Source organism: Carassius gibelio, chromosome B14 (genome assembly GCF_023724105.1).
Source record: "Carassius gibelio isolate Cgi1373 ecotype wild population from Czech Republic chromosome B14, carGib1.2-hapl.c, whole genome shotgun sequence".
Taxonomy (NCBI): domain Eukaryota; kingdom Metazoa; phylum Chordata; class Actinopteri; order Cypriniformes; family Cyprinidae; genus Carassius; species Carassius gibelio.
In genome coordinates this window covers 7,664,849-7,676,573 of record NC_068409.1, presented here as the reverse complement: position 1 = coordinate 7,676,573, position 11,725 = coordinate 7,664,849, and the positions used below count along the sequence as shown (strand labels likewise).

The 11,725-nt window shown below is 39.6% G+C and overlaps 1 protein-coding gene across 1 annotated transcript; it reads left to right on the top strand.

Moving 5' to 3' along the window:
- Nucleotides 1–1,382: 1,382 nt before the first annotated feature.
- Nucleotides 1,383–5,106, top strand: LOC127971485 (ankyrin repeat and SOCS box protein 12-like). Its single transcript, XM_052574508.1, has 3 exons — nt 1,383–1,475; nt 3,013–3,824; nt 4,337–5,106. Exons 2-3 carry the CDS (start codon nt 3,032–3,034, stop codon nt 4,468–4,470), a joined length of 927 nt encoding a protein of 308 aa, XP_052430468.1. The 5' UTR covers nt 1,383–1,475; nt 3,013–3,031; the 3' UTR covers nt 4,471–5,106.
- Nucleotides 5,107–11,725: the final 6,619 nt, after the last annotated feature.

Here is an 11,725-nt window from a genome sequence, read left to right as displayed (position 1 = left end):
CTAGTAATCAGAAGAGGCTCATCAACATTTAGATAGAGTCACATCTCAAAATCCGGGCTTAAAAGCAGGGTTTAGAACAAAGTTATCTCAGAGTTAAGCACAGTGTGAAATGCCCCAAAATTATATAAATTAGGATTGTGATTATAGCTTTATTTGGCTTAAAATAAATTGACAAGTATTCACAATAGCATGCAAATTAACTAAATGGTTTGCATTAGACACAAGTCTTCAGCTGTGAACCACCACATTCCATTCAACTCAACTCCAACAACAAAAAGCTTCTGTAATCATGTTTTAAACAAGAGTATTAAATAAATAAATATATATATATATAAATATATATATATATATATATAGAGAGAGAGAGAGAGAGAGAGAGTTTGTAGAGAGGGACAGAGAGTACTTTCTTTTTTTTCTCTATTTTTTTAAATACAAAAATGTATCCTCATGAATGAATCTGCAGTAGTAAATATATAATCAGTACTCACAGACATCTGACTATATTTGTACAGCTCCTCACTGTTGTCTTCTCGTAATGGTCCGCTCTCGTCAGAGTCATATGAAAGGATATTGTGATATTCTCCAGGATTACTCAGTTAATGTGCTCATTGTGCCTCTAATCCAATGGCAGCCCTGGAATCTCTCTTCAGATTAAAGCCTTGTGTGGGAACTGGACCAAAGAGAGAAATAAAATGGAAAGGAATAGAAATAACATTTACAGTATGCAATTATTAATGAGGAATTGTTGTTGAGGTTCAGTGCAAATGGCAGACTTGTAGTCAGCTGTCTGAAGCATTCTGGGTGAAAGCAAGACTCAGTATAATAAATGTATATATAATATATATATGTGTGCATTTTTTTCATTATTTTTTCTTCTGTTTTCTGTAATTAACAGGCGCCATGGACTGGAACAAACAAGGCAATGATTCAAAAAGGCAACACTTCACTTTGTTCTGAACATTTCCATTCATCAGGAGATTTCAGAAGTCCAGGACAGTAAGAAAACAAAACGATCTGGAGAACATTTGTCTCCCAGGGCTTTAGGTGAATCAGCTGCTGACGTTATCTTCAGCTCCTGACAGCACAACAGCTGCGACTGCGGAGAGCAAAGGAAATGTGTGTTAGCATGACAAAGGTACAGATGAGAGTATAACACAGCATTAATGCTTTGAGTGCAACACGGTGGTTTTGTGAATGTCCTCAGTGGATATCATGCATGTATAGATGGCATGACAGTGAAGCTGTGATCTTACACTAACAGCTCATGCCTGTCACAGGTCTATCACCTTTCTAATTATAACTCCATTCCTCTGGCCCTCCAAGAATGGAAGTTTGGGCTGGTCCATCTGTGGCCTAAACTTAGCCGTGTGTCTGCTCAGATGTGTGTGTGTGTGTGTGTGTGTGTGTGTCCCACTGACCCTCAGTGCTGCAGATCCTTCATGTGTCTTTCGCTCTGGATACTTCACACTCAACAGGTAAGACTCAATTCCAGCACAAACATGGCACAACAGCCTGCATCGCTGTGTTTTAAAGGACCTCCAGACTTCTCTCGGGGACTGATTCTATACATTTGTTTATAAGTTGCTAAAATACTTACAGCACAGCAGCTGTTGTTAATGATCACATTTGGCCATTTGAGTGCGATTTTACTTCAAATATATCACGGGCAAAGAAGTATTTGCAGTGGAATAAATACATTCATTTTGTTTGCAGATTTCTGTTCATGCTTGGCATTTGGTAGATGGTTTAATATTGCAGTAAATCTTTGGCTTGGAGTGTAATGTTTAATTACACAAATGCTGTGTTTTCTCTAGCAGTGACTTTTAACACCTCGTCCTATATTAGGTTAATTTCTGTCATTTCAGTGCACCAAATGACAATCCATCATGATTTTATCATGTGTGTGTGTGTGTGTGTGTGTGTGTGTGAGTGAGTGTGTGTGTATATATATATGATTCAAATCGCTGTATTATAATAATGTCAACTGCACTGATGATGGAACGCTGTATTTCTGTCTCAAATAAAATACTGAGCTCATATATAAGCATACAACAAAATGACAAAACATTACCAATAATCAGAGTTAGATACATAGATACATAAATCAGAATCAGAGTGTCAAGTGTGCTTTGTCTTGTGTTGAGTTTGTCTTGTAGACAGCACACAGACAGGACGACAAGTGACAAGACACAGAACACAAAACTGTGATTAAAATAACTTTGTAAACCATACACAATAGACAAAAAGACTAGACTATAGATTGTATGAAGTGATCATGATAAGATAATGATATCAAATCATATCGGTTAGCATATTTCATTTGCACTTTTATACAATATCTTATTTACCACATTACCAGATTACGTGATTCACTGATACAAGGAGACTTTGGTGTGTAATTTGGAAGTAAAGTAAATATAGACAACGTAATTGACAGTATAGTGGCTAAAAAAGTAAGATATTCAAATATGAAGTCTTAATTAAAGGAATATGTGACCCTGGACCACAACACCAGTTATAAGATAAGAAGTTTTTTTTTTTAGAATATAGAATATCTGTCCGAGTTACAACTATTTGAAAATCTGGAATTTGGAAAATGTAAATATTGAGAAAATCATCTTTAAAGTTGTTCAGATGAAGTTCTTAGCAATGCATATTACTAATCAAACATTAGGTTTTGATATATTTACAGTAGGAAATTTACCAAATATCTTGATGGAACATGATCTTTACTTAATATCCTAATGATTTTTGTCATAAAAGAGAAATGTTTAATTGTGACTCATACAGTGTATTGTTGTCTATTTCTACAAATATCGCTGTGCTACTGATGACTGCTTCTGAGCTGCAGGGACACATTTCATGCTCACAATCACACTGATGGTCTGAATACCAGGCGGTTTTCTGATATTAGAAACCGAAGTCATTGGAAATGATTTGCAAAGAAAATTTTTATGTTGGAGATCTTGAGAGTAATTAATTAATTGATTCTTTTTTTCTGATGGAATGGAGACCGGAGCAGTCCACCAGCATGAGTTTGATGGACATATCCAAGATCTTTTCTCTTCTTCAGCCCAGAGAGGATGAGGAGGAGGACACGTGCTGCAGTCAGGAGCTCAATCAGGCCGTGTTTCGAGACGATGAGGGACTGCTGTCTGATCTGCTGTCTCAGGACAGGTACAGGAGGTGTGTTAACCTGCGCAGCGGCTGGGGCGTCCCGGTCACTCCGCTGCGCTCCGCTGCGTCTCAGGGTCACCTGCGCTGTCTGGAGCTGCTCCTGGCTCACGGAGCCCAGGTCGACAGCCTGGACGTCAAAGCCCAGACGCCGCTGTTCACGGCCGTCGCCGGCAGACACCTGGACTGTGTGGTGGCTTTATTAAGAGCTGGTGCTGACCCTAACGGCAGCCCGTTTAACAACTGCTCCCCGGTGCTCACCGCGGCCCGAGAGGGAGACGTGGACATCCTGAGAGAGCTCCTGCAGCACGGAGCCGATGTAGACGTCAAACCCAAGATCCCAGACTGGGCTTCCAACACCACGGGCTGCCGGGGACCGCTCTATATCTCAGCTTGTTACGGTCATCTGGAGGTCTTCAGACTGTTACTGCAGCATGGAGCGAACCCAGACTACAACTGCACTGACGAAAAGATGCTGAGCCGCATCAGACAGCCCAAAACTGTGCTGGAGATGTGTCTCAGATACGGCTGTGGGCCTGAATACATTCAGCTGCTCGTAGACTTCGGAGCAAACGTCTATCTGCCCGCTTTAATCGTAGATAAAACAACCAGACAGAACGAAGCAGTGCTGCTTCTGCTCAAAGAGAGAGGTGAGTCTCGAACACATCTGTGACGTCTGAAAGTAGCTCTGCGCTAGAAATACACCAAAGCTGAACCTTGTTTATTATTATTTTTGCAATAAATCTGTGTGTGTGTGTGTGTGTGTGTGTGTTCTTGTTTTTGTGACATATCAGGACACAACTCTGTATAATGACATGGGTATGACACAGGTATTACAAGGAGAGGGTGACTTATGAGGACATAACCCATGTCCCCATTTTTCAAAACGCTTATAAATCATACAGAATGAGTTTTTTTGAGAAAGTAAAAATGCAGAAAGTTTCCTGTGAGGGTTAGGGTTAGGTGTAGGGTTGGTGTAGGGAGATAGAATATACAGTTTGTACAGTATAAAAACCATTACACCTATGGGATGAACACACTTTACACAAAAACAAACGTGTGTGTGTGTGTGTGTGTGTGTGTGTGTGTGTGTGCTTTGCTTTCATACCTTGCTGTCATTGGTTCCTATGTTCCTGTAACATCTTATCCTCTCTGTACACAGTTTGTCCAAAAACACTCATGTCTCAGGCTCGACTTTCTTTATGGAAGTTCCTTCCCATGGAAAACAAGATGAGCTGCATAGATTGTCTGGATATTCCCAAAATACTGAAGGACTATTTGAATCATGTATCCTGATTTTCCTACATTTTCTCTTCTGATGTGGAATACTTATCTAACTTCTTTTTGTAAAATAATATCTGTAATATTTGATGTATTTAGAATGCTAAAAACTACAGATAATGTAGCATTTAATGGATTGTGTTATTATTTTGCTAAAATATGTAGGAGTATGTGGTTAATGCAGTGAAGTAGGTCATGTTGTTTTGTTGATGCAAGGTAAATGAAGGTGAAGGAGTAATGGGTGAACTGATCACAACAGCTTGTGGAGCTGATGATCGACAGGATGATCTGCTGCGGTTCCCTGAACTACTGTGAAAGATGAGCATCACTTTACATCTCAAGCAAGACTGAAGTCTGTTTATGAAGTATTTTATACATGTTGATTAATTTCTATGAATGATATTATACACATTGTAATGTTAAGTTTACTTGTGTGGTTTATTTATGCTTCGAGATGTGAAGGGGGAATTCTGCCTGTAGAATAAAATAGCTATAAACAATGCACTTTTCATTCAATGTGTCCTATAACAATCAGTAACTACACAATTTGTAATTAATTTCTTGACTGTACTGTACATATGGGGACAAAGTTGCATTTACATAATTTGTTTTGCAGTGTTCAGTTTATAGGCAATAAAAAATCTAATCAAATATACACTGTATGCAATGCTTGTGCAATGTATCAAAAATGCATTTAAAAATATACTCATTTAAAAAAACGTAACCTCTGGGCACAGCACCTCAATCTCAGCACCGCCAGCAGAGGGCGCCGTCACCACCTGATCATCATTTACCATACACACTAGTCCAGGGCTGGGCAACCTCGGTCCTGGATGACCACTGTCCTGCAGATCTCAGCTCCAACCCTGATCAAACACACCTGAACAAGCTTATTCATGTCTTCCAGAGCACTAGAAAACTACAGGCAGGACAGTGGCCCTCCAGGACCAAAGTGGTGTTTTTGTTTTTTGTAACCTGTGTTTATTATCTTTTGCAAATAAAAAATAAATTCAAGTATCTTTTTTTTTTTTTTTTAAGTAAATTTAAGTTTAACTTTGCATTTTATTCAGTGATTGAGGCATGGAGGTTGGCATAGCCTATAATAAGAACATCTCTGGTTATAGTCTGGTGTAAATGAAAGCCCATAGCCTTTGACTGAAAGCAGGGCCCATCGCCTGACATCAGTGCACTTGTTTTTAGCTTCTGCTTCCATGTTCCTATATCCAGTGGAAAGACTTTCCAGAAGCTGTTACAGAGCAGAAGTGTTCATGAAGAAATGCAGCCAGTAAACCATTTCTACATGGACATTACACAGGCGTCTGGTCATTTGGAACAGAAAATGAACATCTCAAAACATTAGAAGAATATCAGAAGAGGGTTTCCACATACTTCATCTGTGAGTGGACTGTCAGTATGATGGATTTAGGTTTATTTTTTTCATTCTTTGGATGACTGTGTCTATGTAGTCATATTAGCAGTTTAGCCACATGGATGCTGCTGCATGTATTTCAGATTTAATAGCCTCCCACGGAAAGTGTAGGTGATGGGAAACTGATCATCTAAATTTAGTAAGATCAAGACATAATTATAGCTATGGATGCACCCGAAGCTGTATACCCACGAATAATAGAAGAAATATTAGACAGACACAGTCACTATTGGAGTGAGCCAGAGGACATTACAATATTATATTATTAAACCTCTAAAATAACTACACAATAACAATAGTGTGAAGTGAATGAAATCAGTGCATATCAAATTTATTTATTAAACTTTTAGTGTTTTATTTAGAAATGTTAAATAAATAGTAATATAATAACAAGAATAATAAACTATAAAGGTAACAGAATTACATTTAAATGCCCTTATTCAGTACTCATCTTACTGGACCTGTCTGCTGCTTTTGACACTGTTTATCACCAGATTCTCCTGTCCACCCTCAGAAAGATGGGCATCTCTGGAACTGCTCTCCTGTGGGTTAAGTCCTACCTCTCTGACAGATCCTTCAGTGTGTCTTGGAGGGGGGATGTTTCTAAGTCACAACAGCTTGCTACTGGGGTTCCTCAAGGCTCAGTACTTGGACCACTTCTCTTCTCCATCTACATGATGTCATAGGATCTGTCATCTGTCAGAAGCATGGCTTTTCTTATCACTGCTACGCTGAACTCCTGGTGATTCCAATGGGTTAATTGCTTCATCACAACTTCTCTACAGAGCTGGGTTTATCAACCATCACTGCATGTACTGTCCAGCCTCTGCAATTGATCCAGAATGCAGCAGCGAGGGTTGTCTTCAATGAGCCAAAAAAAGCTCACGTTACTCCTCTCCTCATCAGGTTACACTGGTTACCAGTAGCTGCTCGCATCAAATTCAAGGTACTGATGCTTGCCTACAAGACGACCACTGGCACGGCACCAACTTACCTAAACTCACTGGTTAAATCTTATGTGCCCTCCAGAAGTTTGCGCTCTGCAAGTGAACAACACCTTGTGGTGCCATCCCAATGAAGTTCAAAATCACTCTCACGGACCTTTTCCTGGACTGTGCCCAGCTGGTGGAATGACCTCCCAATCTCAATTCATACAGCTGAGTCTTTACTCATCTTCAAGAAACAGCTGAAGACTCATCTTTTTCGACAGCACTTAACCAACTAATACTAGCACTTTTCCTTATTTTCTTGTCTTTTCATAAAAAAATAAAATAAAAAACAATAACTAAATACCTGTCTATGCGTTCTGTTCTAGATCAATCACCTTTATTTATATAGTGCTTTAAACAAAATACATTGCGTCAAAGCACTGAACAACATCCATTTGGAAAACAGTGTCTCAATAATGCAAAATGATAGTTAAAGGCAGTTCATCATTGAATTCAGTTATGTCATCTCTGTTCAGTTGAAATAGTGTCTGTTTTTATTTGCAATCAAGTCAATGATATCGCTGTAGATGAAGTGACCCCAACTAAGCAAGCCAGAGGCGACAGCGGCAAGGAACCGAAACTCCATCGGTGACAGAATGGAGAAAAAAACCTTGGGAGAAACCAGGCTCAGTTGGGGGTCAGTTCTCCTCTGACCAGACGAAACCAGTAGTTCAATTCCAGACTGCAGCAAAGTCAGATTGTGCAGAAGAATCATCTGTTTCCTGTGGTCTTGTCCTGGTGCTCCTCTGAGACAAGGTCTTTACAGGGGATCTGTATCTGGGGCTCTAGTTGTCCTGGTCTCCGCTGTCTTTCAGGGCAGTAGAGGTCCTTTCTAGGTGCTGATCCACCATCTGGTCTGGATACGTACTGGATCCGGGTGACTGCAGTGACCCTCTGATCTGGACACAGACTGGATCTGGTGGCCACGGTGACCTCGGAACAAGAGAGAAACAGACAAATATTAGCGTAGATGCCATTCTTCTAATGATGTAGAAAGTACGGTGTTATGTGAAGTGTTCCGGTTCCAGTTTACCTAATTAATGCAGCCTAAAAATCCTTTAACGGATTTGGATATTAAAAGCATATTAGTATGTTATGTGTATGCGAGGTTAAAGAGATGGGTCTTTAATCTAGATTTAAACTGCAAGAGTGTGTCTGCCTCCCGAACAATGTTAGGTAGGTTATTCCAGAGTTTAGGCGCCAAATAGGAAAAGGATCTGCCGCCCGCAGTTGATTTTGATATTCTAGGTATTATCAAATTGCCTGAGTTTTGAGAACGTAGCGGACGTAGAGGAGTATAATGTAAAAGGAGCTCATTCAAATACTGAGGTGCTAAACCATTCAGGGCTTTATAAGTAATAAGCAATATTTTAAAATCTATACGATGTTTGATAGGGAGCCAGTGCAGTGTGGACAGGACCGGGCTAATATGGTCATACTTCCTGGTTCTAGTAAGAACTCTTGCTGCTGCATATTGGACTAGCTGTAGTTTGTTTACCAAGCGTGCAGAACAACCACCCAATAAAGCATTACAATAGTCTAACCTTGAAGTCATAAATGCATAGATTAACATTTCTGCATTTGACATTGAGAGCATAGGCCGTAATTTAGATATATTTTTGAGATGGAAAAATGCAGTTTTACAAATGCTAGAAACGTGGCTTTCTAAGGAAAGATTGCGATCAAGTAGCACACCTAGGTTCCTAACTGATGACGAAGAATTGACAGAGCAACCATCAAGTCTTAGACAGTGTTCTAGTTTATTATAAGCAGAGTTTTTAGGCCCTATGATTAACACCTCTGTTTTTTCTGAATTTAGCAGTAAGAAATTACTCGTCATCCAATTTTTTATATCGACTATGCATTCCATTAGTTTTTCAAATTGGTGTGTTTCACCAGGCTGCGAGGAAATATAGAGCTGCGTATCATCAGCATAACAGTGAAAACTAACACCATGTTTCCTGATGATATCTCCCAAGGGTAACATATAAAGCGTGAAGAGTAGCGGCCCTAGTACTGAGCCTTGAGGTACTCCATACTGCACTTGTGATCGATATGATACATCTTCATTCACTGCTACGAACTGATGGCGGTCATATAAGTACGATTTAAACCATGCTAATGCACTTCCACTGATGCCAACAAAGTGTTCAAGTCTATGCAAAAGAATGTTGTGGTCAATTGTGTCAAACGCAGCACTAAGATCCAATAAAACTAATAGAGAGATACACCCACGATCAGATGATAAGAGCAGATCATTTGTAACTCTAAGGAGAGCAGTCTCAGTACTATGATACGGTCTAAATCCTGACTGGAAATCCTCACATATACCATTATTCTCTAAGAAGGAATATAATTGTGAGGATACCACCTTTTCTAGTATCTTGGACAGAAAAGGGAGATTCGAGATTGGTCTATAATTAACACGTTCTCTGGGGTCAAGTTGTGGCTTTTTTATGAGAGGCTTAATAACAGCCAGTTTGAAGGTTTTGGGGACATATCCTAATGACAATGAGGAATTAATAATAGTCAGAAGAGGATCTATGACTTCTGGAAGCACCTCTTTTAGGAGCTTAGATGGTATAGGGTCTAACATACATGTTGTTGGTTTAGATGATTTAACAAATTTATACAATTCTTCCTCTCCTATAGTAGAGAATGAGTGGAACTGTTCCTCAGGGGGTCTATAGTGCACTGTCTGATATGATACGGTAGCTGACGGCTGAATGGTTGCAATTTTATCTCTAATAGTATCGATTTTAGAAGTTATGTTTGTTTTCTTCTAAAAGAGAAGAAAAGTAATCAGATCTAGCAGTTTTTAATGCTTTTCTATAGGATATGCTACATTCCCGCCAAGCAATACGAAATACCTCTAGTTTTGTTTTCCTCCAGCTGCGCTCCATTTTTCGGGCTGCTCTCTTTAGGGTGCGAGTATGCTCATTATACCATGGTGTCAAACTGTTTTCCTTAACCTTCCTTAAGCGTAAAGGAGCAACTGTATTTAAAGTGCTAGAAAAGAGAGAGTCCATAGTTTCTGTTACATCATCAAGTTGTTCTGAGGTTTTGGATATGCTAAGGAATTTGGATACATCAGGAAGATAACTTAAAAAGCAGTCTTTTGTGGTAGAAGTGATGGTTCTTCGATACTTGTAACAAGAAGTAGAATTTACAATTTTGGCTATATGAAGTTTGCACAGAACTAAATAATGATCTGAGATATCATCACTTGGCTGAATAATTTCAACACTATCAACATCAATTCCATGTGACAGTATTAAATCTAGAGTATGATTACGACAATGAGTAGGTCCTGAAACATGTTGTCTAACACCAATAGAGTTCAGAATGTCTATAAATGCTGATCCCAATGCATCTTTTTCATTATCGACATGGATATTAAAATCACCAACTATTAAAACTTTATCTGCAGCCAGAACTAACTCGGATGTAAAATCACCAAACTCTTTAATAAAGTCTGTATGGTGCCCTGGTGGCCTGTATACAGTAGCCAGTACAAACATAACAGGGGATTTATCATTAACATTGGTTTCTCTGGATAATGTTATATGAAGCACCATTACTTCAAACGAGTTATACTTGAAGCCTGCCCTCTGAGAAATCCTGAAAACGTTGTTATAAATTGAAGCAACTCCTCCCCCTTTGCCTTTTAGACGCGGCTCGTGTTTATAACAATAATCTTGGGGGGTGGACTTTTAAAATAATGTAATCATCAGGTTTTAGCCAAGTTTCTGTCAAACAGAGCACATCTATATTATGATCAGTTATCATATTATTTACAAATAGTGTTTTCGTAGAAATGGATCTGATATTCAATAAGCCAATCTTTATCATTTGTTTATCCATATTGCATTTGTGTTTTATTTGTTGAACCTCAATTAAATTGTTAACCTTAACTTGGTTTGGACGTTTTTTGTATTTTCTAGTTCGGGGAACAGACACAGTCTCTATAGTGTGATATCTAGGTGAAAGAGTCTCTATGTGCTGATAATTAACTGACCTCTGTGACGTGAGGCAGCTAGCAGACGGTCGGTTTAGCCAGTCTGTCTGCTTCCTGACCTGGGCCCCAGTTAGTCAAGTATAAACACTAAGACTATGTGCCATATTTCTAGACAGAAGAGCAGCACCACCCCAGGAGGGATGAAGACCATCTCTTTTAAACAGGTCAGGTCTGCCCCAAAAACTCGTCCAATTGTCTATGAAACCTATGTTATTCTGTGGGCACCACTTAGACATCCAGCCATTGAGTGATGACAATCTGCTATGCATCTCATCACCACGGTAAGCAGGCAGGGGACCAGAGCATATTACAGTGTCTGACATCGTGCTTGCAAGTTCACACACCTCTTTAAAGTTATTTTTAGTGATCTCCGACTGGCGAAGTCGAACATCATTAGCGCCGGCATGAATAACAATCTTACTGTATTTACGCTTAGCATTAGCCAGCACTTTTAAATTTGCCAAGATGTCAGGCGCTCTGGCTCCCGGTAAACATTTGGCTATGGTGGCTGGTTTCTCTATATTCACGTTCCGTACAATAGAATCACCAATAACTAGAGCACTTTCATCAGGTTTCTCAGTGGGTGCATCACTGAGTGGGGAGAACCTGTTTAATGTTTTGATCGGAACAGAAGAGCGGTGTTTTGACCCACGACTACGCTGCCTCACCGTCACCCAGTTGCCCTGCTGCAGGGGCTCTGCTGGAACCGGACAATGTACAGGAATCCCTGAGCTAGACGCATCCAAAGCCATATCTAGAGCCCTAACATTCTTACTGTCCTCAATTAAAGTTTGGATGCGTGTCTCTAATTCTGAAATCTTCTCTGTCAGCCTA

Excerpts from the sequence above, each read along its gene's own strand:
- LOC127971485 (XM_052574508.1), top strand. The coding sequence starts at position 3,032 with ATGAGTTTGATGGACATATCCAAGATCTTTTCTCTTCTTCAGCCCAGA. Across the intron at positions 3,825-4,336 it reads GCTTCTGCTCAAAGAGAGAG|TTTGTCCAAAAACACTCATG; the intron begins GTGAGTCTCGAA and ends CTCTGTACACAG.